This window comes from Peromyscus maniculatus, chromosome 4 (assembly GCF_049852395.1).
Source record: "Peromyscus maniculatus bairdii isolate BWxNUB_F1_BW_parent chromosome 4, HU_Pman_BW_mat_3.1, whole genome shotgun sequence".
Lineage (NCBI taxonomy): Eukaryota > Metazoa > Chordata > Mammalia > Rodentia > Cricetidae > Peromyscus > Peromyscus maniculatus.
In genome coordinates, this window is record NC_134855.1 from 144,509,481 (window position 1) to 144,537,251 (window position 27,771).

At 43.6% G+C, this 27,771-nt stretch overlaps 1 protein-coding gene across 4 annotated transcripts; it reads right to left on the bottom strand.

The window, feature by feature from the left end:
- Positions 1-1,017: 1,017 nt before the first annotated feature.
- On the bottom strand, positions 1,018-27,459 carry Ift52 (intraflagellar transport 52). 4 transcript variants are annotated; one of them, XM_006971040.4, is made up of 13 exons: positions 25,926-27,459; positions 21,769-21,893; positions 20,811-20,898; positions 19,778-19,907; positions 19,267-19,342; positions 17,204-17,275; positions 16,077-16,203; positions 14,701-14,787; positions 13,469-13,537; positions 9,938-10,092; positions 6,533-6,620; positions 4,179-4,287; positions 1,018-1,688 (listed from the first exon to the last, which is right to left on the bottom strand). In XM_006971040.4, the coding sequence occupies exons 2-13, from the start codon at positions 21,885-21,887 to the stop codon at positions 1,531-1,533; spliced, it is 1,278 nt and encodes a 425-aa protein (XP_006971102.1). In that variant the 5' UTR covers positions 21,888-21,893; positions 25,926-27,459; the 3' UTR covers positions 1,018-1,530. The 4 variants fall into 4 exon arrangements, with proteins under 4 accessions (XP_006971102.1, XP_076427326.1, XP_015854838.1 ...); XM_076571211.1 differs by having other exon boundaries at positions 21,743-21,893; XM_015999352.3 differs by having other exon boundaries at positions 25,803-25,979.
- Between the last annotated feature and the right edge of the window lie 312 nt (positions 27,460-27,771).

Sequence of the window (27,771 nt, forward strand, 5' to 3'; positions counted from 1 at the left end):
CAGTCAGGTTTACACATCATTTGTCTTTTAACTATTTCTGGGAGGTGCTGTGGGCTGAAAATAAGGTCTTGAACATTACAGGCCAGTGTTCTACCATTGAGTCATACCCCCAATCTTTCCCAGTTTAAAATGCCTAAAAATGTTCTCCTCTCCCCACCCTCCAGCTCTTTTTGAGAGAGTCTCACACATACCCCTGGCTGACCCAGAACTCACTACATGGATCAGGCTGGCCTTGAACTTGCACAATACCTCTTGTCTCTGCCTCCTGAGTGCTGCATGAGCCATGGCTAAAAGCTGTTCATTTTTTGACATGCTATCCCAGTGGCTCCAATAATCATATGCACAGTTCAGACTTTGCAGCCACACATCTTAGCTTCTGTTAAAGAATTCTAGCCATTTGCTAGTTATTTCTTTTCTTTTCTTTTTTTTTTTTTATCTTTCTTTTTGAGACTAGGTCTCACTATGTATGGAACTCACTCTGTAGACCAAGCTGGCCTTGAACTCACAGAGATCCACCTGCCTCTCCCTGAGTGCTGGGATTAAAGGCATGGACCACATGTTCAGCTTCTTTCGTATTCTTTCAAATTAGTCCACAGGGTCAGCTTTAGCTTAAGCAGTTATTTCCTGCTGGGCTTTCATCTGACTTTGAACCAGCCCAGAAGTCTGTAAAGTATTTTAACAAGTTTGATCATCAGTATATCTTCAATAAAGGACTCAAATCTTGAGCAGCAATGAGGAGAAAAAAAAAAAGATATTAATGACAGACCACTTCATAAATTATAAAAGTTCAGTCCTAGATTTAATTCAAGCAAATGAATCACCTCTTCCATTGGGGCACTTCAGAGGATGCACAAACCTTCCACTGCTTAGAGAAAAGAAAGTACAGACGCGTTAGTAGGGAGGATGAATTCAAAGCCACAGCCGGCAGTCAGAAGGCGCTTGAAGAGGCACAGTCCAGAGTCCGGAAATGTCATTCCACTTATATCAATACCATGTTCCAGGATGAGACAGTAAACACAGAGTTTAATTTTATTTTATTTCAGTTCAGAGCCTGAAATAGGAACTCTTTGGTATTATGAACATTAACTTGACATTTGGAATCACCGTTAGTTGGGACAAGAGGGAATTAGCTGGCTTGATGGTTGATTCTAACCCAAGGACGGGGATTCTGCCTACTGCCCACAGCAACCATGTGTCACCCGAGTACAGGTGAAGGCTCTGGAGCAAACAGCACCCCAGACTCTGGCATCCATGTGTACTGGGCCAACTCTGCTCACTCTACTGAACACTGGATCCCTCTGGCCTGGCTCAATTTTTCTACACCACAGCACTTACCATCCTTAGCCCACTAAGTGCTTGCCTGTATACTCTGCTACTATGTGTTGTTAGGACCCTCCAGCCAGAATAGAAGTCCCATTCTCGAAGGGACCGTCATGTGTTGTTCATCTGTAGACACTTGGTAAGTACTTGCAGAACTAATGAATGTTGTCAACAGTCTATATGGGTGACATCACCTGAAGGGCCGCCATGTCAGTGGGCCTCCTGGTTCAATTTCTTGAACTCCACCACTTGGAAGAAGATGTGCTCAAGGATATGTTTGGCATCCTGCTGATCCTTTGGAAGTTTACTGGTTACTCCAAGAATGTCACCACACTTTCTGACATAGAATTCGAGGTCTTCATCAGTACCTAAATACAGTACAGTTTGATTAACCCTTCATTCCCACTCTTCCCAGAGTGCAGACACCATGTCTGAGGTGTTCCCTTCCTCTTGAGATTACTCAATTCTCCCTAGAATGATGTGATCATGGGATTTACATCTGGCAACTCTGGGGACTGGGACATGCTTTCATAACTAAGGACAAAAGTGGCACATTTTGCTGTTCTTTAGTGAGACAGTCTCATGTTATAGTTCAGACTGGCCTCAAACTTGTAACAGTCTTCCTGCCTGACTTCAGTTTCCTGAGTGCTGGGATTACAGGAGTGAGCCACTATGCCCAGCCTAAAAGGACGAGCTGAATCAGAGTAAAGCTTGTCTGTTCTGGCTTTCCCACTCCCCAAATTAAGCACTGGCACACCACAAAGCATAAAAGAAATGGAAGGAACTCAGGTTACCAGGCGCTAAATATAAAGGCCACTGTGAAAAGGTGACGTATGAAGTTCAAAGTAGCATTTATGCTAACCATGGTGGTACACACCCAGAATCCCAGCATTTGGGAGACTGAGGAAAGAGGGTTACAAGTTTGAGACCAGCCTAGGTGACACAGGAAGAGCCTGTCACATAAAAGAAAAATACAAGTCTAGGGATCTAGTTCAGTGGTAGAGCACTGGGCTGCAGCATCGGGATCAATGTCTAGTACGGGAGAAAGAGAGTGGCGTTCACCGGAAGACCATTATAGAAAAGTAAAGTCATGGGTTCAGTCCTTAGTAAAATAAAAACAAAACCCCACTGTTTACTGTAGATTATCATAGAAAAGCAGGCCGTGATACAAGATGGCTTGCATCTGTCCTCAAAGACCTAAGGCAGGGGATTCATGAGTTTGAGGCCAGCCGAAATGACCGAGCTGAGTTTCAGAACCAGCTTACATTACCCTGTGAAACCCTGTTTAAAAAACCCAAAAAGGAGCAGGGCCTGATGAGGAGAGGACACAGGGGGATCCAAAGTTCAGTCAGTCTCAACTACATATTGAGTTCAAGGTCAGCTATATGAGCCCATCTAACCTTCATCCCACGCCCTGAAAATTAGAAAAACACCAAGAAAAATGTACCAGTAATTACAAGAGACTTCTGTGAAGCCATTCCTTAGCAGCTCTATATCTAAGATGGATAGTTATTACGGCTCTTCTTGGGGCAGGGTTGTACACTGTAGCCTAGGCTGGCCTTGAACATGATCCTCCTGTCTCAGCCTCCTGAGTGCTGTGATTACATGAGCCAAGCTCCACACCACAGATTAAATGTGAAACAAGTGACCACCATTCCTTTGCTAGTGAACATGAAGGATATTCCCAATTTCATTTTTTTTTTTGTTGGTTTTTGTTGTTGTTTTGTCTTGTTTTTGGACACAGGGTTTCTCTGTGGAGCCTGTCCTGGATCTCGCTAGGTAGACCAGGCTGGCCTCAAACTCACAGAGATCCTCCTGGCTCTGCCTCCCGAGTGCTGGGATTAAGGGTGTGCACAACACATAGCTCATTGCATTTTAAAAATAAATAATGTCATCTGTGTATGCTCATACGTCTTCTTAAATTGTATTCCCGGGGTGGGGTCACTGCATCACAGTGAGTGGTTAATTTTATGCCTCTTGCTGTTTGGGTGCAGGCCTGTCCACTGTGCAGAAGCAGAGCACAGGCAGAAGGACACTCCAACTTGAAGTCTACACAAGTCTTTTGGCCCTGACTTCTTTTTTTTTTAAGGATTTCTTTTTTTTTTTTTTTTTTAAGATTTATTTATTTATTTTATATATACACGCGCACTCTATCTGCATGTATGCCCGCACACCAGAAGAAGGCATCTGATCTCACTACAGATGGTTGGGAGCCACTATGTGGTTGCTAGGAATTGAACTCGGGACCTCTGGAAGAGCAGTCAGTGCTCTTAACTTCTGAGCCATCTCTCCAGCCCAGCCCTGACTTCTCTTTCTGTTCTTGTTTCTTTTTTTAAAGAACACTTCACTGTTTTATTATTATTATTATTTGTATGTGTGTTGGGGCAGCTGCTAGTCCATGGCATCCATGTGGAGGTCAGAGGACAACTTTTATAAAGTTGGTTCTCTCCTTTTACCTGTAAGTGGGTTCCAGGATGTGAACGCCGGCAATCATGTTTTCACAAGCACCTTTACCTGCTGAGCCATCCTGCTAGCCTGTGGCTCTTTCTAATCTAAATGGTCCTGTGACCCAGATCTGTAGGGTAGAAGCCAGGTTAGTATTCATCTGACGGTCACTCAATTGGTCAGAACTAAGGGCCTATGGGGATCAAAATTGAGCCAGAAGTTTTCTGCTTAGCATCATGTTCTGATTCACTAGATTACCTGACTGCATTCACATGAATGAAGACATGTTCAACTTTATCCATGTGCTTGAATTCGGTTCTCCATAAACAATCTTTAAACATTTGCTTACAGCACGTCAGAGGTTCACAGTAAATAAAGGTCATAAGAAAACAATGGAACTGGCTAATACTCACACTTGTTGGTGATCTGAGCAAGACGTGCCTTCTCAGAGGAGAATGTCTCATCTAAGTCAAACAGCTCCAGGGGAGGGGGTGGTAATTCCCGGAAACTAGGAGGGAAGACCTAGAGGAAATGCAGGCTTTAAGCAAAGTCTCTCAGATCCTAACAAAGAAAAAAATAAGAAGTAACAAGAGGCTGACTGAGCCCTTCCCCTGGGAGGAACCAGCCCAACTCCATCACCTCCAGCTGCCCTCATCCATTAGGCCTATGTCGGTAAGGCTGAGTCTCTTGTGAGCAATCAAGCAGAACCAGCTTCAACTACACCACTAAACTGACCAAGCCAATATAGCAGTGCCATGAATTCAGCAAAAACCCAGAGCTTAGGCTGGTGTGGAACATTTGATGCCACAACTTGTTCCTATATAATCATGCCTTTGTTTGTTTTGAGACAGGATCTTGTTGTACAGCCCAGGGCGGCCTCAAATTTGTGATCCTCTTGCCATAGCCTCCTGAGTCCTGATTTATAGGTGTACATCATTACACCCAGCTAGTTATTATGTGTTCATCAGAAACAGAAGTCATTGGAGAACAGATGTAGTGCAGAAAGGGCTAAACTTAACATTCATAGGTATGGACCCTTGCCGAACTGGTAACTACCAGCTCTCATGACAAGTAGCCTGATGCCTTCCACGATATAAATATCACCATCAGCAATTTCAGGTTAAGAGATTGAAGCCAGAATGTATGGGGACAGGGAAAGATAACACAAATTCAGTTAATAATTGTACTGGCTGGTTTTATATCAACTTGTCACAAGCTAGTCATGAGAGAGAAAGGAGACTCAGTTGAGAAAATGCTTCCATGAGATCCAGCTGTAAGGCATTTTCTCAATTAGTAGTCAATGGGGGAGGGACCAGCCCATTGTGGGTGGTGCCACCCTGGGCTGGTGGTCCTGGGTTCTATAAGAAAGCAGACTGGGCAAACCATGAGGAGCAAGCCAGCAAGCAGCTCCCCTCCATGGCCTCTGCATCAGCTCATATCTCTAGGACCCTGCCCTGTATGAGTTCCTGTCCTGACTTCTTTCAGTGATGAACAGCAATGTGGAAATGTAAGCCAAATAAATCCCCATCCTCCCCAAATTGCTTTTTGGTCATGGTGTTTTGTTGAAGAAATAGAAACCCTAAGACAATAAAGTACTCAAAAGTTGCACAATGCCTTTCATATGGCTGCTGTTCTGTAGCTGCTTTTTCTCAGCTGAAACATCCCCCCCAGAAGGGAAAACAGAGACTCATACGAGTTAGAAAACTTACAAGTCTCAGGAAGCTCACAAAATTACAAGACTCACAATCTATCTGGAGGTTAAATAAGCAGAACATTACGTGGAGAGTTGGGTGCTACTCTCAGGTGAAACTGCCTGCAAGGTGGGCAGAAAACTCCAAGATGCAGCTTTCCTGAAAATTCACCTATGCTGGGGTTGGGCTTCTTGGTAATGCAGCTGGCTGAGAAGTAACCTGTTCCTGCCCTCCTGTGAATAACTCCTCACCCATGCTCATGTAAGTAAGCCACTGCAAAAACTCACTGGCTTACTAAAGTAGACTTGGGTGGAATCATGTTTTTGGTCTATCATCAGTGCTCTCTAGGGTGAACGTGGCTGTTCACGTCTCCTGAGTAAGTCATACAGTAGCTGTATGCCCCCAGGCTGTTAAAACTAAACTAAGGATCCGAGTACCCAATGCCTGGGAAGGCATCTCAAGGATTTTTCTACCTCTTTAGCCAGTGTGGTGGCTTGAATGAGAATGGCATCCATAGGCTCATGTATTTGAATGCTGTGTCCTTAGTTGGTGGAACTGTTTTGGGAAGGATTAGGAGGTGTGGCCTTGTTGGAGGAGCTGTGTCAAAAGCTCACACCAGGCCCAGGCTTGAGCTCTCTCCATGTCCTACTTGTGGATTAGATGTAAGCTCTCAGCTACTGCTCCAATGCCATGCCTGCCTGCCTGCTGTCATGCTCCTCATCATGACGGTCATGGACTCACCTTGTGAAAGTGTAAACAATCCCCCAATTAAATGCTTTCTTTTATAAGTTATCTTGGTTATAGTGTCTTGTCACAGCAATAGACCAGTCATTGGGGCACTCAGACAGTCTCATATGTGCCTTCCAACCACCCAGCCCCAAGACGGAAAAGTTTAGTAACCAGGAAAGCCCGTGCTCTGACTCCCTGGGCACTCCCCAGGTAGAAGTCCCTGCAGAATGCTAACAGATGTGATGTCTGTACGTGCTTAAAGTAGAGCACTGGGACTCGATGAAGGTGCCCACACGGAGGGCAAGCAGTGAGCTCTGCAGCAGGAGCCTCCAAACACGATTACTCACCGCAGGCTGAAGGGCCGGCAGCGGCATCTCAAACTGAGGCTGGACGAGCTGGAGTGGTTCATGTTTCACATTTAGCTCCTCATGAGCCCTGGGTTAGGAAGAAGACAAAAGTGTGGGAATAAAGGTAAGATACTGTGGTTAAAGCACACGTCAACACTATTCAGAAAATACACAGTGTGTTATTCTAACAGTTGTGGAAATAGTTCAGTAATAGGGCATATGCCTAACATGTGCAAGGGCCTGGGTTCTAGCCTCATCACTTCCAGAAAGCAAAGCAAAGCAAAACAAAACCTGTTGTTCTGGGCTAGTGAGATGGCTCAGCAGGTATAGAACTTGCCACCAAGCCTGATGACCTGAGTTTGATTCCTAGGACCCACATGGTAGAAAGAGAGAACCAACTCCTGTAAGTTATACTTTGACTTCCACATATGGGTACACATGTACACACACATGTACATACACACACATGTGCCACGAACACACAGTGTGATGGCTAATCTTGTTTGTCAACTTGACACACCTGGGAAGGAGGAGCCTCAGTTGAAGAACTGCCTCCATCAGACAGGCCTATGGGGCATTTTCTTGGTTGCTATTGATACAGGAGGGCCCAGCCCACTGTGAACAGTACCATCCTCTGAGCAGACATCCAGAGTTTATAAGAAAGCTTGCTGAGCATGAGCCAGAGAAAGCAAGCCAGGAAACAACATTCCTCTGTGGTTTCTGCTTCAAGCTCCTTCTCTGAGTTCCTGCCTTGACTTCCTTCAGTGATGGACTGTGACCAGGAAGGATAAGATGAAATAAACCCTTTCCTCACCAAGCTGGTTTTGGTCATGGTGTTTATCACAGAAACAAACCAAATTATGACACATAAAATTAAATAAAATGTAATGCAAAGGGAAAATAATTTAAAAGTGTTACTCTGCCTAATAGGATATCTTCTAAGATCCTTCTCTAGGGAATCACAAAGTATTATTGGGTATTATAAAGGAAAACTTCCTTTTAAATTTCAACCGTCCTCTCAATGGGCTCTGGTTTTCACCTGATGCACACCGTGCCTCTTATAACTCACTGTGTTTCCAGACTTGTTTTCACTACCGAGAGACAGCAGTCCAGTATGAGACTGTTTCTGGTAAGTGAACACATCTTCATGATATCGACGCCCATGGGAACACTTTCCTCAGCAAGTACTGACTCACTGTCTGCTATGTACCAGGTAGCTTTAACTGTCATAGGCACCACAGCAAGGAGAGACAAAGGGGTTCTCCAGGGACCTACATGCTATGGAACAGACACACAGAAAACCAGGTAACACGCAGGTGTCAGTAAGTAGTATGAAGAAAAACAAATCCAAGATAGAAAGACAGGAAGGAGGCAAGAAGTGGGGCTGGTCAGAGAAGCCCTGAGTAAGAGAGGGAAGAAGTCACACCGTTATCTTGGAAAGGATCTCAAGCTGAGTCAGGCTTGTGTAGGACATGCCTATCCCAGTGTCCAGAAGGCTGTGGCAAAAGATGGCAAGTTCAAGGCCAGTTTGGGCTACACTGTATGTTTCACATCAAGTACAAAGTAAAACCTAATCTCAAGAATAAGTTTCTAGGAGGCAGCGAAGACTCCTCCTCGTTTGTCACAGTACAGGGGAGAATGGCGAGGCCATCAGAGACTCAGGTGCCAAGCTCAGGCGGGGGCTGCTGTGGCTTCTGCTTTGCCTTCACTGTCCCTGGTACTCATTTTGTCCTTTGTACTGTATGCAATTCTGCAAGCTGGCACAACTCCTAGTCCAATTTAATTTTCCTCCTTATTCTTTTCATTTAGGGCTTTTGAGACAGGGTTTGATTTGTCTTCCACATGTAATCCTCCTGTCTCACCTCACAAGTGTGGGTGAGGATCACAGGTCTGACACCACTGTACCTGGCCTCACATGTACATTTAATACACATTTGTGGCCTTTCAAAATTAAATGAGAGAAGCAAATGCCAGTGAGTCTACAATCTCAGGCAGGGGTGAGGTCTGTAGCTAGAGAGAGGCAATCAGCTGAGCTACTGCTCTCAGTCACTGTCTGCACACTCTCGGGTGCCTGGGGGAGAACCTGTCCTAGCAATGAGGGTTATGGGTTCAAGACAAGCCAGACCCTGTCTCAGAAATACTACATGAACAGAATAAGAAGAAAATTAAGTTGGACAAGGAGTTGCACTAGTTAGCAGAGTTACAGACAATACGAAAGGACAGGGTCCCATGGAGGGAAGACAACTCCTGGTAAGCAGCTACCCACTACACACCACGTGGGGAACAGCTACCCACTACACACCACGTGGGGAACAGCTACCCACTACACACCAGAGTTTTCTGACCCTGCAGTGTGCAGGGTCACTGAACTCAATTTCATTTAGGCCTCAAAGCACTCTAGACTGTGGCATAATTACTGAAGCAAGAGGAAGCAGAGGTGTAGAGACCTGAAGTAGCTTCCAACGTTGACTTTTTAAGAGACAGGTAAGATGTAGTCTGGGCTGAGTCTGAACTCAGTCCTCCTTCAGTCTCTCTGCACCCTGTGCTGATGGCACAGGGTTGTGCCAGTGCACCCCACTCAACAAACGTGTTTTTATTTGAACCTGGGTCTGCCAAGCTGTGTGCTGTCAGGGATGAGAATGGATTTAGGAACTGAATCCACTGGAGTACGAGACTCTGCAGCAAGCCTCAGTATCTAACAAAGCCCTGGAAATTGACCCATGTTGTATAAATCCTGGCAAGGGAGCAGCTGAGACGCAGGACCAGGGTCCAATCTGTGGGAAACTAGAAGAGACGTCTAGTAGAGGCCTATGCTTCAATCCATTTTCCTGAAATAGCCAAAACACTTTTTTCCAGTATCTGGGAGCCTCACGTGTTAGGTGCGTACTCTCCCACTGAGCTGGGCTCAGCACTCACAATACTGCAGCAGCCTGTCAAATGACCAGAGTCAGGAAGAATGGAGACTCACTGTAGATGGAGCGTTGACAGTGGAGCTAGAAGAGCAGCTGAGGTTTAAAGGATCTCGGGCATGTGCCTCAGGCTGTGATGAACAAGTCCAAGAGACTCAGTGCTCTCTCTGCTCTGTCTAAGTGCTTCTAAAGTGGACCAAATACATCTGTTTACTAAGGAGTTCCTGGAACCCAGCACTCATGCTAAACAAGTTGCTGGCAAAGTGAAAAGCCTTGGCTCTCCTAAATGCCCTATAGGTCCTGGGACACGGGGGATAGTAATTGGTAGTAGTTCCTCTATTTCTCGCATGCACCCAACACCAACTCCCTCCTGACGTCATCACAGATCTGAGAACACGTTCTCCTGTTGCATCTGCTATGACCTAACTCCTGTCTTCAGGCTCATGTTGTCAAACAGTGGACTGCAGTGTGGAGCCCAGGCAGCCTCAGTACTGACTTGATGACCTTGGGGAGACAGGTGGTATCCAGCTGGTAAATGGACAGGTCAAAGAGGGTGGTGAAGTCACGAGGGTTCTCATCGCCCTCCTGGAGACACACTCGGAGCTGCTCTGAAAGGGTGGCAGTGTCTGGTACCATCGAGTAGTCGGAAATCTAAAAGCCAAAAGAGAGTTCCTTTCAGCACAAGCAAATGGGAGTTCACTGACAAGCACCCACCATCTCAGGTCTCAGACTACAAAACCTCCATTTCCTTCCCGAGAGATCTCACCACTGCCATCACTGACAACTCCCATCAGACTCTTCAAGCAGAAAGAGGGAAACAGCTACTGGACTGAACCCCAAAGTTGACTGAGTCCAACTCTCCAATTACACACATAGCTGAACACAGCTGGGGCCATGCTGACTCAAGCATTCTCCTTTTACTATCATGGTCTTTCACTGTGAATACTAAGCAATCAACGTTTTCTCTCAAATTTACTCACATCTCCATCTGAGGCAATACCCCTTTATCACTTCAACCACCCAAAACAATTTTCCTTAAGATTATGTTAACAAACAACTTTTTTTTATTATTACAGTGAGAAATTGGAGGCGATAAGACAAAGTCCATAAACTCCCACTACAACATACACCCCCTGCCCCCCAGCATCCGGGCCATGTCTGCTCTCTCCTGTTAGAGATGCATGAGCATGTGTGGCACCAATGCAGACAGGCCTACCCTGTGCACACCATATCCCAGTCCTTCTCCCCTAGCCAGGGACATCCCCCAGCACTGTTCAGAAGCAGTGATGATGTGCTCTGTGCTGGTAATAGTAAACGACCAGGAGAATCTAAATGTCCATCTCAAGAGGACACTGTTTAATAAGGGGCAGTATAAGCAAAGGGAAAACATGGCTCAGTGTTAAGAGCGTTTCCGAGGACCAGCATTTGGTTCCCAGTAACCACTTCATGTGGCTCACAACTACCTATTTCTCTAGCTTCACAGGATCTCATGTGTTCTTCAGGCCCCCTTGGGCATCTGCATATGTGGTACAGGCAGGCATGTGCGCGCGTGTGCACACACACACACATACACACACATCTCAAGAAAAATAAAATAAATCTTTAAGAATTTCCACTCCCTCCCCACTCCCTACCCCCACCCCAAAGGGATCACATGCAGCAAAGGCTAGCCTAGAACTCACTACTTAAACAAGGCTGACCTTGAAGTTCTAATCCTCTGCCTTCCACCTCCCAAATGCTGGGACAACAGGTATGCACCATCATGCCCAGCTCCAACAGTCATTTTTAAGGTGCTGGACAGTGTACACACAGTGTGTATAACATCATTTGCATAAAAGATGAGGAAAGGAAAATGCCCACACAGACTAGCTTACCTCAGTAGAATCTATTTCTGAAGAACCTATGGGACACTATGATTGCTGTCACTAGAGGGACAGAACAGCCTGGCTAACAGACAGAAGGAGGACTATTCACTGTGTATGACTTTTTAACTCAGAACTATGTGAATGTATTACCTATTAGTCTATGCCTGTAATCTCATCACTTTGGAATAGCTTAAAACTGCACTAAGGCCCAAGGAACATTGAGGAAGAAAGAGTGGAGACTGTAAGGAACTGTAAGAGCCAGAGGGCCAGGCAGTCTGCTGTCAGATTATGTCTCCCAAAAATGACAGGGAAGCTACGCTTTGTTGGTGCCTCAACAAAGTGGCAGCCTAAACAAGACCTGAACAATTATAAGACCAATAGACATGGTAATTTGGAAGGGCCAGATCTCACAGGGTTCCATCCCTAGACAAAGAACTACAGGAAGCTACTGCCTGCTACTGCCAAGAGTGGGAGAATTAGCTAGTCCCAGGGATGAGCCCCTAATTAGTTATCCAATAGAAAACTTATTAAAACTTAAAAAAAAAAAAACAAAAAAAAACAGGGCTGGAGAAAGGGCTTAGAGGTTAAGAGCACCGACTGCTCTTCCAGAGGTCCTGAGTTCAATTCCCAGCAACCACATGGTGGCTCACAACAATCTGTAATAAGGTCTGGTGCCCTCTTCTGGTCATACATGCTGTATACATAATAAATAAATAAATCTTTAAAAAAAAAAAAAAAAACTTAAAAAAAAACAAACCCTGATATGTAACCAGATGTGGTGGTGCAGCCTATGATCTCAGCACTCAGGAGGCTGAGATGGGAGGACTGCTGTGAGCTCAAGGCAAGCATGGGCCACAAGGAGACTCTATCTCCAACAAAGAATAGCCACAGAAGCTGGTCATCTGAAGGGTGGCTCAAACACTGAATGTTTCACATATGGGAAACTCAGGATTTGACCTCCACCACAAAACAAACAAACCAAACAGCTAGTCCTGTTTCACAAAATCTTTACCTTCAGCACAGGAGACTTGCCTAAGCATTATAGAAATAATACAATGCATTCACATTTTTCTGTAGCCCTACCATCAATTTAATTCCAGTACTTGAAAGGCAGAGGTGGTGGCTATCTGTGAGTTCAAGGACAGCCTTGTCTACATATTGAGTTCTAGGCTAGCCAGGACTATGCAGTGAAACCCAGTCTAAACAAATACAAAACCAAAAATGAAACCAACAACTTCTCCATTCCTCAAACGTTTTTAAATCAAGAAACAGATAACTGCCCTTCCCAGCAACATGGGGCAGCTTTAACAACTTCAGTCTCCAATGACAGTGGGCTAAGGGCGAGAGCAACGGCAAGGAGACTAATTGTGCCATGACACAGGCCAGCCATCTCTTTTCACTTCTCTGGCCAGAGGCCTTCCATGAAATCCTAGTTCAGTCATCAAGACTCACACATCCAAACAGAAACATAGAGTACTCCCAGGATGGCTAGCTGTCCTAACTTGTTCTCTTTTTACGTTTACTTTGCATTTTATTTATTTATTGTATGTGTGGGGACACATGGGTCAAGGCATGCAGGTGGCAGTAAGAGGACACAGGAGTTGGCTCTGTCCTTCCATCATGTGGGTCCCAGGGATTGAACTCAGGCTGTCAGGTTTGGCAACAAGGGCCTTTACCCACCGAGCCATCTCTCTAGCCCAGCAATCTTCTAGAGCGTCAATTTTTTTAAGATTGATTGATTGATTGATTGATTGATTATGTATACAATGTTCTGCCTGCATGTATGCCTGCATGCCAGAAGAGGGCACCAGATCTTATTATTACAGATGGTTGTGAGGTACCATGTGGTTGCTGGGAACTGAACTCAGGTCCTCTGGAAGAGCAGCCAGTGCTCTTAACCTCTGAGCCATCCCTCCAGCCCTAGAGCGTCAATTTTAAATCCTGATATTTATATGGAAGCACTGGCTTAACTAATGCTATGATTAACTATCTGTTTTGTCTATTGCTATCTGACTTTCTATAATGTGCCCTTCCTTTCCCCAAGCAGCAGCTCTGTTTCCAACTGACTTGGGGCTGAGCTAAGAGACATCTGTTCCTCTGAAGTGGTTCTAAGAAGCTGGCCTCATTCTCCATGTCAGTCTTCTGATGATTCAGTCTCCTACCTCTGGGTCCTCAGCATCAATCTGGTTTAGGTGGATGTCTCCTGTTGTGAGCCACTGGAACACAACATCCTGCATTTAAAATGATAAATATAGTTAGTTAGACACCTGGCTGTTTGGGAAGGCTCAAGGTCAGGCTAGACAAATTAAAAAGGGGAGAAAAGACAACTAGTAATTTTAAAAAGGATGATCAGCCTTCTGTAGGTAAAATCTTTGGAAATTAACAGGTTTTCTTCAGTCTATGCAACCTTAATTATCATTTTCTTTAGGGTATTCTAACATGTAACAAGCAAAACTTACTAAAACCCGTTCACAATCCTAAAGAAACCTTTGTTTACTAGGATGACAGTCTAAACTCTTAAAAACACACCTTTTTAACGTTGGCTATTATAATATGACAAAATCATAATTATACAAAACAAAAAAATTCAGCTTTTCAAAAGCATACATTTAGGTTTTAGAGCACAGTCAGAGGCACTAGAACCAGGTAGACCTCTAAGCCCCCCTCCCACTACAATGTCAGACAAGCAGGGCTCGCCCCACTAACAGAGAAGCTCAGTGGACACATATTCCTCTGGCAGGTGAGCTGCTGGAATTCTACGGTGTTCAGGTCTCTCAGGCACTAGGAAAATGCTTGTTTCTCTATTAGCTTCCTCACAAGACATGCACTCTTCCAGATATGGAGACAGAGGAAAGGCCACGCTCTTGGTTCATTCCTCATCGTCAATGAGCCTTATATATACCCCTCACTAACTCATGCTGTCAGCCCTTGCTACACTCACTAGTCACAGTCTTCACTTAGTCATCGTCCTTACTTGCCTGGGCGACTCCATCAGCCTCCTAACTGCTCTGGTTGCCCTCTTCCTTCCCAGCGTCCACACATCTGGAGGGGTCTGAGGACCACCAAGGTTACCATAAACCCTCCAAGAGCTCCCTGTGCTTTCAGCGTAAGCTTAAGCTACTTGCTTTGCCCCTTGCTCCTCATGACTTTCCAAGAGTCAGCCATCACTCCAATTCAGCATGCTTCCCCAATACTTTTCTGGATTCCCCAGTCTGTATGTCACTCTCCTGACATACCGTAAACTTCTATGCGCTATGCCCGACTCAACTTGTATTTTTAGTGCCTGACATCTAATATGTTCAGCACAACTCCTGTCGATGAGTAATAAACATACTTTCAGCATTTTCTAACGACATGGAAGTGTACATTAATTTGATGAAAGAGAAAAGCTTACCATAATTTTACTATTTTCTTCTTTATCCAAATATTGGTCAGTGAACATGTGACATGAGCCAAGCACTGCCAGCTTCCCACCTTGGTTCTGTTGGTGACAAAGCAATGTCAGATACTTAGATCCCAAAACACACTGCATGTATCATTTATCACGTTAGCAAATGTCTGATACACCAATAAATGCCAATTCACACGAAGACTTAACATTTGAAAAGTATTGACTATGAAAAAAACTATTGCCTTTTAAAGACTTATTTATTTTTCACTTATGTATATGAGTGCTTCATCCACATGAATACATGTGCACCATGTGAACGTAACAGCCTATGCAGGCCAGAGAAGGGCATCAGATCCCCTAGAACTAGAATTACAGGTGGTTGTGAGCCCCCAAGTGGGTCCTGGGAACCAAACTGGGGCCTCTAAAACAGCAGCAAGTGCTCTTAACTACTGACCCATCTCAGCAACTCCTACATTACTAATTGCCAACAAATGAAAACAAAGTATCTTTGCCTTTCTGATAAATATGAAAAAATGAAGACGATCAGTGTTGATTAGATTTCAATTAAGTGAGTTCTTAATTGATTATACTGCTACTAAAATTGTCTGTATCTGCAGCCAAGACTGAAGAGATAGCTTGGTGGGTAAACTACTTGTCGTGTGAGCATGGGGACCTGAGTTCGAATCCCCAGAACCCAGAAAAAGCCAGCTGAGGTAGCACACATGTCTATAACCACAGCATTCCTGTGTGGTTATGGGAGGTGGAGAAAAAGAAAATCCCTGGAATTTTGTGAGCCAGTAAGCCTGCACATATAGCAAGAACAAGAGACTTTGTCCCAAAGTCAAGGATGAAGACCAACTTCCAAGGTTGTCTTCTGACCTCCATTTGTGTGCCAATGAATACATGTGTCCACATTCATACACACAAATGCAGATGCATGTATACACACACACACACATACATACCATACACACATCCAAAGGCAAAAAAAATTTTTTTAAAAAGAAACAAAACAAAACCAAACCCACCACCAATACAAAACATACAGAGAGTCTACACACAATCCCTGGTCATAATTACAGATAATTAGAAATAAATCCAATTGTTCAGTGGGAAAACAGACCAGCTTCTACCTCATAAAAAGCAAATATTTCACAGGAAAAATATTACTATTTTGTGGTGTGTGTGTGTGTGTGTGTGTGTGTGTGTGTGTGTGTGTGTGTTTAATCCAAAACAGAACTCACTATGTAGACCAGTGGCCTAGAATTCAACTCACACAGCTCTAACTGCCTGTCTCCCAAGTGCTGGGATTAAAGGCATGTGCCCATCACAAAGTAGTTTTATTATGTCAATAACCCCATATCTAAGAAAGTCAATACCTTCGAGTGATAGAAAGCCAGAATGGGTCTGTTCAGTGGGAAGCAGACAGAGCCCGTGGACAGGACGGCCATTGCTGGCTTCATGACGCTCAGTGTGGCACCGAAAGGGTAGACGAAGGTGAGAGCCCTGTAAGAAAGCAAACACATCCAATGACCACAGGATGGGGCTTAGGAGCCATGGGATGGGTCATCAGGGAAAGACCTGCTACCAGTCCTGACTTCAGTCCCTAGAACTCCCAGGAGGAGGAGAGAATGACTGCAAGCTGTTCTCCAAATTCCACACACATGCTGTTGTACATGTGTACACAACACCCTCCCCAGTAAGTAAAAATACAATAAAAAACAATCAAGTACAGCTCTGGCAGGGCATGTGGCATACATCTGTAATCCTGGTACTCAAAGGCCTGACACAAGAAGAAGATGGTGAGGCCAGCTCACACTACACAGCAGGTACCAAGTCAGCCTGGAACACACAGCAAGACCTTGTCTCAAAAAAAAGTAAATTCTGCCACAAACCACGTAGGACTGAATCTAAGTTCTAACAACAGATTAGTCATGTGAAGTTGGGCAATTACATTTACCACTACTAAACTGGGATGTAGCTAACTTGATCCAGTCATTTACAATAATGAAGTACTTAGTTATATCATTATATGTGTAAAAAAACAACCAGCCAACCTGGAAATCTAAATCCCATACTCTTAAGACACAATGAGTCTCTGGAGGGGAAGAGCACGGATTTACAGTGCAGAGTTCTTTGCTTCCTTTTAAGCAGTACCATGGGTTGGGGTTTTAGTTTACTTTCTTTTATTTTAATCATGTGTGTATGTGTGTGTAGGTGTGCACACAGTCCAGAACAGGGCTTCAGATTCCCTGAAGCTGGAGTTATAGGTAGCTGGAAGCTACCTGATATAGATGCTGAGAAGTGACCTTGGGTCCTGCAAAAGTAGTATGCAATTTTAACCAATAAACCATCTCTCCAGCTCCCAACTGGGTTTTTGCTGGTGGTGGTTGGAGTTCTTTTGGTGGGGATTACTTTTATAACCAGAAAACTCTTCATTTTGAAAAAGGCTACTCTTGGAAGTAAGAGCTCCTTCCTCGTCAAGGAGCTGCAGAAACACACTCACTGGGCATTGTTTCCATTGCTCTCTTCATCAATGATTCCAGGCACAGCCTTTCCTGCAGCTCGGCTAATTTCCCTAAAAGGAAACCATTAAAATCTAATAAGCAAAGAAGTTTGGTGATTTCACATTGCCTTCATCAATAGTAAATATGAACCAGACACACGGACCCTGTACTTTGGCAGTTTTTAAAAAGTAAATAAAAGCACACAACCACATACCCACATTCTTTTTAGACACTTGCAAAAATTAACATTAAAAAATTAGGCTTGGCAAGGTGATGGTGGCTCACGCCTTTAATCCTAGCACTTGGGAGGCAGAGGCAGGTGGATCTCAGTTTGGGGCTAGCCTGGTCTATGAAGGGAGTTCCAAGACAGCCAGAGCTGTTATACAGAGAAACCTTGTCTTGAAAAAAAAAATTAGGCTTGAACCAGGCATGGTGGTGTAGGCCTTTATTCCCAGTACTAGGGAGGCAAAGGCAGATAGATCTCTGTGAGTTCCAGACCAGCCTGGTCTACAGAGTGAGGTCCAGGCTACCTAAGGCTATATATGATGTCTCTAAAAACAAAATAACAACAACAGAAAAACCAAAGTGACTATAACAACAAAAAACTTAGGCTTGGACTGGGGATACAGCTCCTTGGAAGAGTGCTGGCCTAGCACACACAAGGCCGAGTTCAATCCCTAGGACCACATAAACAGGTCTGGTGGTACACTTGTGAAATCTCAACACTTGGGAGGGAGAAGTAGCAAGATCAGGAGTTCAAAGCTAGTCTAGGCTATGTGAGACTGACTCAAAAAAGAAATCAACTGGACAAATACTCGATTCAGTTCCTTTTTTGTGTTGTTTTAGGAAGAAAGTCTTAAAAAAAGAGGGAGGATACAAAGTTGGAAGATGGGGTGGATCTGGAAGGAATTAGGGGGAGGAGAGAGGTAATATGATTGAAATACATTGTATGAAATTCTCAAAGAATGAATCTATCATACGAAAGAAAAGACAGAAGGAAGGAGGTCTTTCCATGAAGCACTGGTTGGCACTCACTACTTAGCCCAGGCTGGCCTCAAACTTCTGTATTAGACTCCCAAGTGTGGGGATTACAGGTGTGTACACCACAGTCTCAGTGCCTCCATTTTCAGTCCTAAGGAAAGGGTCTACATCCTAGGTCCACATTCTATGCCATATAACTAGGGTCAGCAGAGTCCTTGCACGTGGCAAGCTCAAGTGTAGAATGAATAATTTTCAACATGGGAAAAAGCTAATGAGGCATCTGAACTGCCACCTCATGTATTCCTTTCACAATTCTAAAAGCTCCTCATCTGTTTTAGGATCCAGAGCAATGAAAGCTGATGCAGTCTCAGTCTCCATGAGGTGACATCAGGGTCATTCTGGGATGGGCATGGGACCTAGGATGGCTCAAACAGCAAACCTTGTAGCTGCTCTTGAGGGAACAGTGAGACCAAATCACATCATGATATCTCCAGATGATGTGGCGAGTAGCTATGAATTAAGGAACCTGTTAAAACTTGCTAGAACAGCCGGGCGGTGGTGGCGCATGCCTTTAATCCCAGCACTCGGGAGGCAGAACCAGGCGGATCTCTGTGAGTTCGAGGCCAGCTTGGGCTACCAAGTGAGTCCCAGGAAAGGCGCAAAGCTACACAGAGAAACCCTGTCTCAAAAAAAAAAAAAAAAAAAAAAAAAAAAAAAACCTTGCTAGAACGGCACACAGTTGTAATTCCAGCACTTGGGAGGGTGAGGCAGGAAGATCACAAGTTTGAGACCAGACTGGGCTACATACAGAAACCTGGTCAAAAATAAATAAATAAATAAATGAATGAATGAATGAATAAAGTGGGGGGAGAAGATGACGACCCTGACAAAGAGGTATGCAAAGCTGAGAGCAAAGGAAGTGTGGTGCTAAGGTTGTGAGTCCTTCAGTCACGCCATACTCAAGCCTACCCCACATCTGCACTTCCCAGTGAGACAAAGCACTGAAGTTTCTTTACAGTGAAAAGGCGTGTGAGAAGAACAGAAGCCACATGAAGGGTATGCTGTTTTTCAACACCCTTACCTGTTCAACACTCCATCTGAAACCAGAGCTTCCTTCGGATGGAAATACTTGTAATAGACATTTCTAACCACAGCATCTTATGGAGCAAAAGAGGAAGGAACACTTTAGATTAGAAACAAGCTTGATATAGACTCATCCGAATTTTGAAATAAAAAAGAACCTAGAACTCTGTTCAAATCTCTCCCATTTTACCAAAGGTTCAGTGTACTAGTGAGCTCAGAATGGGTGACCATGCCATCTTGGCTGAGTTTTTCCCCAGTGCACCAGCAGATCAAGAGAGCTATGCTACAAACATTAAATCGGTAATCAATACCTTTGTTTAAAATAATAATAATAACCAAACCAATGACAGCTCAGTGAGTAAAGGTGCTTGCCACCAAGCCTAACACCGTGAGTTTGAACCTTGAAATCCACACGGTGGAAGGAGAGAACCAACGCCCCACTCTGTCCTCTGACCTCCATATGTACATCATAGTACGGACATGCACACACAAATAAATAAAATAATCACCATTATTAACCATGATTCCATATTCTTCTAGAAGAAAGTTAATATTGGTATCAAATCTGGATTCTCCTCCTTCTCCCAACATCACAAGGATATCCCCACCATTGTCAAGGTACTTCTTCAGGACTTCAAACTGTGTGAAGGGAAAAACAAACTATGAATATGGTCAAAAGACTTTTGTTTAAAATAACTACACCATGAATAAGGTCTTAAGTAACTAGAAACAAACACTTCAAATCTATACACATTTAAATGTTCACAGAACAGTATAAAATTTTCTCACTATACAAGATCTATCTCCTCCAGGTGTGGTGATGTATGCCTTTAATCCCAGCAGAGGCAGAAGCAGAAGGATCTTTGTGAGTTAGAGGCCAACCCGGTCTACACAGAGAGATTCTGGATGCCAGTAGTATGTACAGAAACCCTGTCTCAAAACACAAAAAGACAAAAACAAAAACACACAAAAAGATCTATCTCTAAGTCTACCTTTGAACATTAAAGCTCTAAAATGCTCAAACAGGGGCCAAGGATGTAGTTTAGGTGATAAAAGTGCTTCCTTTGCAGGTACTAGGTCCTGGGTTCACTCCCCAGCATGTATAAAACAGCGTGGTGCTGCACACCTGTAAGAGGACCCAGCACTTAGGACTAGCATCCACCTGTATTATAAATGCCACCTTTGTTGTTATGGGTTTAAATGTATTGGTAAGCTGGGCGTGGTGGTGCACATCTGTAATTCCAGCACTCAGAAGGTGGATGCAGGAGGATCACAGATTTGAGGCCAGCCTGAGCTACACAGGAGTTTTCCTATGTTCAGAGTAAAATGAAGGCAAAGACATGTGCCTGACCCTTATCTACCTTCTCCGTGGGTTTAGGACTCTGTGGGTTATTACCACAGCTCATCACCACAAAGGGGAAATGTCTACTCTAAGGCAACATAGTAGGTTTAGAAAGGAGACTTAAATCTACAATTTTAGGCCCTTGCTTGCTCCTGGCCTCCTCTCTTGTTTTCTATGTGAATATTCTGAATATTCCTTACCTCAGCTGCAGTAAATTTTTCCCTTGGTCCAGCTGTAATCCATAGTTTCACCCCAATTAACTTCTCAGATGTGATTTCATCTTTTAAGCTGGAAATATGATTTTAAAAGCAAGTTAAATCCATAATTTAAACCAATTTGAAAGTCATTTTAGCCTCTTGACTATATGGCACATAAAGGCTGAGACAGTTAGGGGCCTAGACCAGCCTCTCATAGTGAGAGCCCCTTCACAAGTGCCCTAGAGGCATCCGGCCCCTGTTCAGATACTCCCAATAATCAAAGGAGTTCAAATTAACTCACACTCAAGTACAAAGAAGGCTTCCAAATAGTAATTCAATCAACTCTTCCATTAAGTTATCTATATTTTAAGACAGGCTCTTATATAGTCCAGCCTGGCCCCAAACTCACTATGCAGCCAAGTTTAACCCTGAACTCCACCTACACTACCTCCCAAGTGCTGATATCACAGGCACATGCACCACGTTTTCACTCACTGACAAAACAAAACAAAACAAAACATTTAAGGCCTGGAGCTGTAACTTAGCAGTAGAGTACTTGCTGAGTCTATGCAAGGGGTTAGGTTCAATCTGCATGACCACAAGGGGAAAAGACATTTAAAGAAAGCACATTTGAAAACAGACATGCTCATTTAACTCTTTTTTCCTTCCTTAAATTGAAGTTTTAAACCAACTTAAAATATGGAGAATAATGTCTCTGCCTTTTGGCTAAGATCAAGTTCAAAACATGGAGAAAACTCTGACATCTCAAAATATATATACATAATTATAATGAATGTTTTTTATGAGAGGCAACTTAATATTCAGTCTGACCTTCAAAATATTGACCAAGCAGTCGTTAAATTGAGCCCCTCCCACCTAAACGATCGAAATTAAGAAATGACTATTCCGTTCTACCATCAGGTCGCCATTATTACTTAGCAGTGTCCAAGATCATGGTCACCTCTGAATCTTCCAATTACTCCGAAGTCTTTTCTGCAAAGATTTGTATCCAGTGTTGGTGGTAAACACTTCCTTTTTGTATGCATTGAAAAGAATGGTACTCCGCACCTCCTTCTCCATGGTTACCTTACAGATAAAGACAAGAAAAGCAGCATTTTATAAGTGCCCCATAACGCTGGAGAAGAATACCTATAAAACCCTAATGATTCTCAAAGGTTGAGAGTGAAATGTATAATCATAGTTGAAAAACCAGTGGCCAAACTCAATCCAGTCTGTGCCTGGCTTTAGCTTTCAGGATGTTCTCTGGCTCTCCTACCAGCCTACTTTCATGACCTTGCTTACCACCACCCTCCTGTTGTATACTGAGATCATATTTCCAAAGTAATTCCTCACTGCTCACTACTGTCACGTGTAGAGTATAGCTCTCTAGATCATTTCAGGCATAACTTAATTTTATGAAATAAAATCTTACAATGCTACTCCAAAACATACCATGTATTTGACATCCTTTCTTGACAATACATATAGACCAATTCTTTCAAATAACTATAGTAGTCTGTTTTAAGGACAAATATTTAACCGATCATAAATTTAGTGATGCTTTCAATTTTGTTAGTAAAATACTAAAGACATTTCTAGGTTAATTTTATTTATTTGTATTTTATTTATTTCTCAGAACAGGGTCTCACTATGTACCTCTGGCTGTCTTAACACTCATTATGTAGACTAGGTTGACCTCAAACTCACAGAGATCCACCTGCCTCTGTCTCCAAGTGCTGGGATTAAAGGCCTGTATTCCTATGCCCAGTTAGACCCATTTTATTTTTATTTATATGTATGTATGTGTATGTACATGTGCCTAGAGACCAGAAATCAGATCCCCTAGAGGTAGACTTACAGATGGTTATATGTCACCTGATGTGCTGGGAACCAAACCAGGGTCCTCATCAAAGGCAGTATGTCCCCTAACTGCTGAGCCATCTCTCCATCTCTCTAAAAACATTTTGAATGTGACATTTCATATATTTTGCAGCATTAGATTACATTTGTTGAATGGTTAAAAAATGTACAAACTGCCCTTCAAAACACTAATAATTTATACTTCCATTAACAATTTGTTCCCATACAACACTATTTTTGTCATCTTTACCAACAAAACAGAATGATATTCTTATCCACGATTTGCTTTTTTTTTCTTTCTTTTTTTTTTTTTTTTGAGATTTTGCTTTTCAAGGGTTAACAGAGGTTAAATGTGGTCTGAAAATTTAAATGGAAAGTTCCAGAAATAAACTTCAAATTGTGAACCATTCTGGGTAGTATGATGAAATCTTAACACTATCCTACGCTACCTGGCCCTGGACATTCCTTTGTGTAGCCTATCAATGCTACACACACACTATCTAGCTATTAGTTACCCAGAAACTGATTCTGTCAATCAGATTGATGTTCTTGGAATCACAGGGCTCACATTGAATGAACCATAGCAATATCCTGATACTGTGTATACCACAATGCCTAGGCCATTCTCCTTACTTCACTACATCACACAGGCACTATCTCACAGGTATCATCTCAGTCACAAGGGTAAGTCTAGAATAAAGTATTTTGAGAAACCATATTCACCTACGTTTTATTGCTCTGTCTGCATGTATGCCTGCATGCCAGAAAAGGGCATCAGATCCCATCATTAGAGAGTTGTGAGCCACCATGTGGTTGCTGGGAATTGATCCCAGGCCCTCTAGAAGAACAGCCAGTGCTCTTAACCCCTGAGCCATCTCTCCAGCCCCCGTAATATTAGTTCTTATAAACAAACCAATATGAACACACACATGCACAGTTCAATGTTGCTTGTGGTTTCAGGCTTCCACTGACAGTGTTAGAACAGCTTCTGCAGAAAAAGGGAAGCTATTGTATTGGCCATTGGCCATCTGTATTTCTTCTCATTTTTTTGTCTGCTCACTTTTCCATAGGGTTTTATGTCACCAAACTTTCAAAATTTTATTCGCCTCTAGCCTTGGCTTCTGGTAACATTCTGGCTCAGTTCTGCAGGTCACAGGGTTTATAGATCCAAAAGTATTAATATTTCTCCTTCTGGTTTCTGGACAGCATGATGCATTTAGAAAAGCTTTTGCTGTGATAAGATTTGTAAGTATATCCGATGATGCTTTCTTCTTGAATTTTCACAATTCTTGTTTATTAAGATTTTATTAGCATATATTAATTTCACAATTTCATGCATGCACACGATGTATTTTTTATCATACTCCCCATTTTGTGCTCTTTTTCCCTCCACTAATTCCCTTCTTTTTCCCAAATAGTCTTCCCTCAACTTTCACGTCTTTTTTTTTAAATAAATGAGTTTAGTTAGGATTGCTTATGGGAATGTGAGAAATGGGTGGCACTACCACACCACTGAATAAAATGTCTTTCCCTGCCCTAGCAACTTTCAAGTGTCCACAGAGTTTCAGTGATGGAAAGGCCTCCTGAGCCCTCCCCTCTCCATGAGACAATGTTGACAGGCCCAATTTGGTATAGGTCTTGTGCAGGCAAATGTGATATAATTTTTTAACACTGAAATTTGGCTCCATCTGTGGACTGGAGAGATGACTCCGTAGTTAAAGGCACTTACCACCAAGCCTAAAAACCCATAGGATGACTCCTGCAGGTTGTCTTTTAACTTCCACAAGTACTCAATGGCATGTGCTCCCACACATACACAATAAATACATGTAAATTAAAAGTGAAAAACACTCTTGGTCCATTTGAAACTAATTTTGAGCCTCAAAATGAGCATCATTATTTTTTCCTAAATTACTAGAAGACTGCCCACTACCAATCTATGTTTTCAAAGCTGATATGACATAACTTCAATATATATTTTTTTCTTTTGAGACAGTCTCATAGCCCAGGTTAGCCTCTAATGTACTATGTAGTGGAGGGTGACCTTCTTAATGTCTTGCCTTAGTTTCCCGGGCAATGGGATTGCAGGCACATTGCCACCATGCTGCTGCCTCTCCAATGGCATTTTTTTTTTTCCCCTGTGCTGTGGATTGGATACCCAGAGCCTCACGAAGGCACTCAGTGCTAAGCTACATCCTTAAGCCCTTCGATGAAATAAAAAATTTTGTCATGGTGATTTCACCACATGAGAGAGCTGTATTTTTATGCTCCATCCCATCCTGTGCATGCTTGTTTTCATTTTGTGTACATACCATGCAGTTTCCTGCCTCCTCCAGTTTCCTGATTGGAAAGTCTTAATGATCACATTAGTGATGACATTGACTTATTACTATATTACACCATAACAACAAACCCAAGCATCACAGTGCTGGGATTTATATTTTTCTGCTTCTGCAATGTTTTTTTGCTTGTTTTGTTTTGTTAAACAGCAGATTTCTTGGAAAAGCGAATAACCTTCTTTGGTTACTGAATGGCTCTTAAGGGAGAATACACTTCAAGTTAGCAGTTAATTGTAGTTTAGCCCCCGATGAGAGCAGTAGATCTGGGGTCCTGTCCTATTAGAATTAGAAATGAGTTTCCTTAAGGATAGGAAAAGGCTAAAAAGAAATAATAACAATAATAATAAACAATGTTTGTGTAGAATAAGGTTCAACCTTCTTCTCTTATTTTCTCTTCAATAACCTTACTAGGTAAATAAAATTTTGTCAGAGTGAGGAAAAATGGGCAGCACCAATGATAGCTGAGACTAAGACAAGGCTCCTCGTCCAGGGTTCTTCTTCTGTTCTTTTTTAATTTCTTTTTGTTTGTTTGTTTTGTTTTGTTTTTAGAGACAGGGTTTCTCTGTGTAGCTTTGGTGCCTGTCCTGGAACTCGCTCTGTAGACCAGGCTGGCCTCGAACTCACAGATCCGCCTGCCTCTGCCTCCCGAGTGCTGGGATTAAAGGTCTATGCCACCACGGCCCGGCCTCGTCCAGGGTTCTTTGATCTCTGCATGACGACGACAAACCTGAGGAGCTAGAGAGTCTAGATCATTTCCAGGACCATTTCGCAGCCCATTCACGCGCCCTCAGTTTACCTCTGCCGACCTCGGGTTTCCCATAAGGCTGGCCTAGGGGTCCCCAGAGCGGCATGGCGAAGCGGTCTTCATGCCCAGGCCGCCCAGCGCCCTGCCGGCCCGTGCAACCCGACCTCTCCTTACCTGAGGCCGGAGGCCGCCAGGTATCCAAGGCCGCGCGCCGAGAAGGCGTGGCTCTGGGCCCCGAGCGACTTCCGCAGCGGTGTGATGACGACAGAGCGACAGATTGGCAGTGCCAGTTGGCAGCGAGCGCCGGGGGCTGATGGGTAGGGGGCGGGGCTAGTGCCCGCCTGGGCCGTTTCCACGGGTGAGGGGAGCAGCTAAGCTTGAGGACTCACGTTTTAATAAGAAGTCCATTTCGTTCATTTCCTTACAGCCGCCCATTAAAGACCGACAAGGGTCCCCAGGCCTCCCTGAGGGCGGAGACTGTGTGGGCTTCGCGGCCGGCCTGCGGCGACAAGCCACGCCCCAGCCTGGCTCCAGGACGCAGGCGCAGGGCTTCTGGGCAGGCTTTGGGAGAGGCCGAAATACCTGCAGGGTTGCGGAATGTGAGAGGGTTGGGAAGTCAGGAGTCCTGCAATGCCAGATCTTACCAAAATTTAGAAAAAACTGCCGTAGGGAGTTGTGAGAGGTTGGAGATGTAGAGTTTGGGGAAGCATTTCGGGCAGCGGGAAGTGCTTGTGCAAACGGTTACTATGGAAACGAGAAACGCCTGCATCCACAAAACAGACACCCTTCTGTTCAGGAGAGCACTCTGCCTTTATCCAGAGGGCTGTGGATTTGTGTACAAAGCGGCTGCAGTTTCAAGGCTTGGAGCAGGCGAGTGTAGGAGCCCTAGGGGTTTTAATTTTCATTTATATACACCTTCCTGCATAGAGCAGTAGGCGTTTAGAATATTAAAATATACAACTTGTCTGGCATTTTCACAACTACAATCACTACGAATTTAAAAAGTGGGAAAGGGGTGGGGGGAGAAAAAAAGTGGGGAAAAGTGTGAAGGAGAATTATCTCTACCCTCCCACCGAAGATCAAATCCAGAGCCTTCCACATCAAGCATTCTACCATTGAGTTAATCCCCAGCCCGGAGACTTTTCTAGAGGAGCTCTGCATAGCATGCCAAATTGAATACTTTGTGCAATTAAGGATGCAAATGAAAGCGAGTTGGGCAAGTCACGGGACCATTGTGTACAGTCAGTGTGTTCTAGAAGTGCTAGTAGAACAGAAAGAGAGCGCCTCCCGGAGCATTTCTCCTACTGTACCAGGTTGCAGAAGGAGCTAGAAGATTTTAGAGTCAGATGCTCCCAAAACCAGTTTCTGACTTATGGCTTGTATCAGGTAAACTTGGACAAGCTGCTCAATCTGAGTATGTCCCACCCATAAATTGAGAACAGTTCCTAAATTCTTATTGAGGATTATAGATGATGCTTATGAAACTTGGGGTGGGCCCAATGAGATGGCTCAGCCAGTAAAAAGACACTTGCTCTTCAACCTGACAAGCTGAGTTAAATCCTTGAGCCCCACATAATGAAAGTAGAGAAGTGATTTCTGAAAGTTGTCCTCTGACCTCTACATGTACCCTGTGGCATGTTTATGCACATGCACACATATAGAGATGTATGTTTTAAACTTTGGATATTTCAATAAACATAGATATAACAAATCAGTTTAATAGTGTAGTTGTTCTTCAGTTTTATTTCCTGTCCTGGTGAAACATTCTGTGATTTTTATAATCTTAGAACAGAACCAGCTGACTGTGGACTTGACAGCATGTTCAGATTTCTGAGTTACACTCCCAAAGTGGGAGTACTTATTCTCTCCTTGTGTCCCATCTCTAGCAGTTAACCTGCACTGGGTAAGATGGAAATCAGTTCTTTTCCATACCAAGTCTTAATAGTAATTCTTCACTCAGCTTTGATCTTCAATAGATCAATGTTACCGGTGTTTTATTTTGTTTTCATGAGTCGAGTCC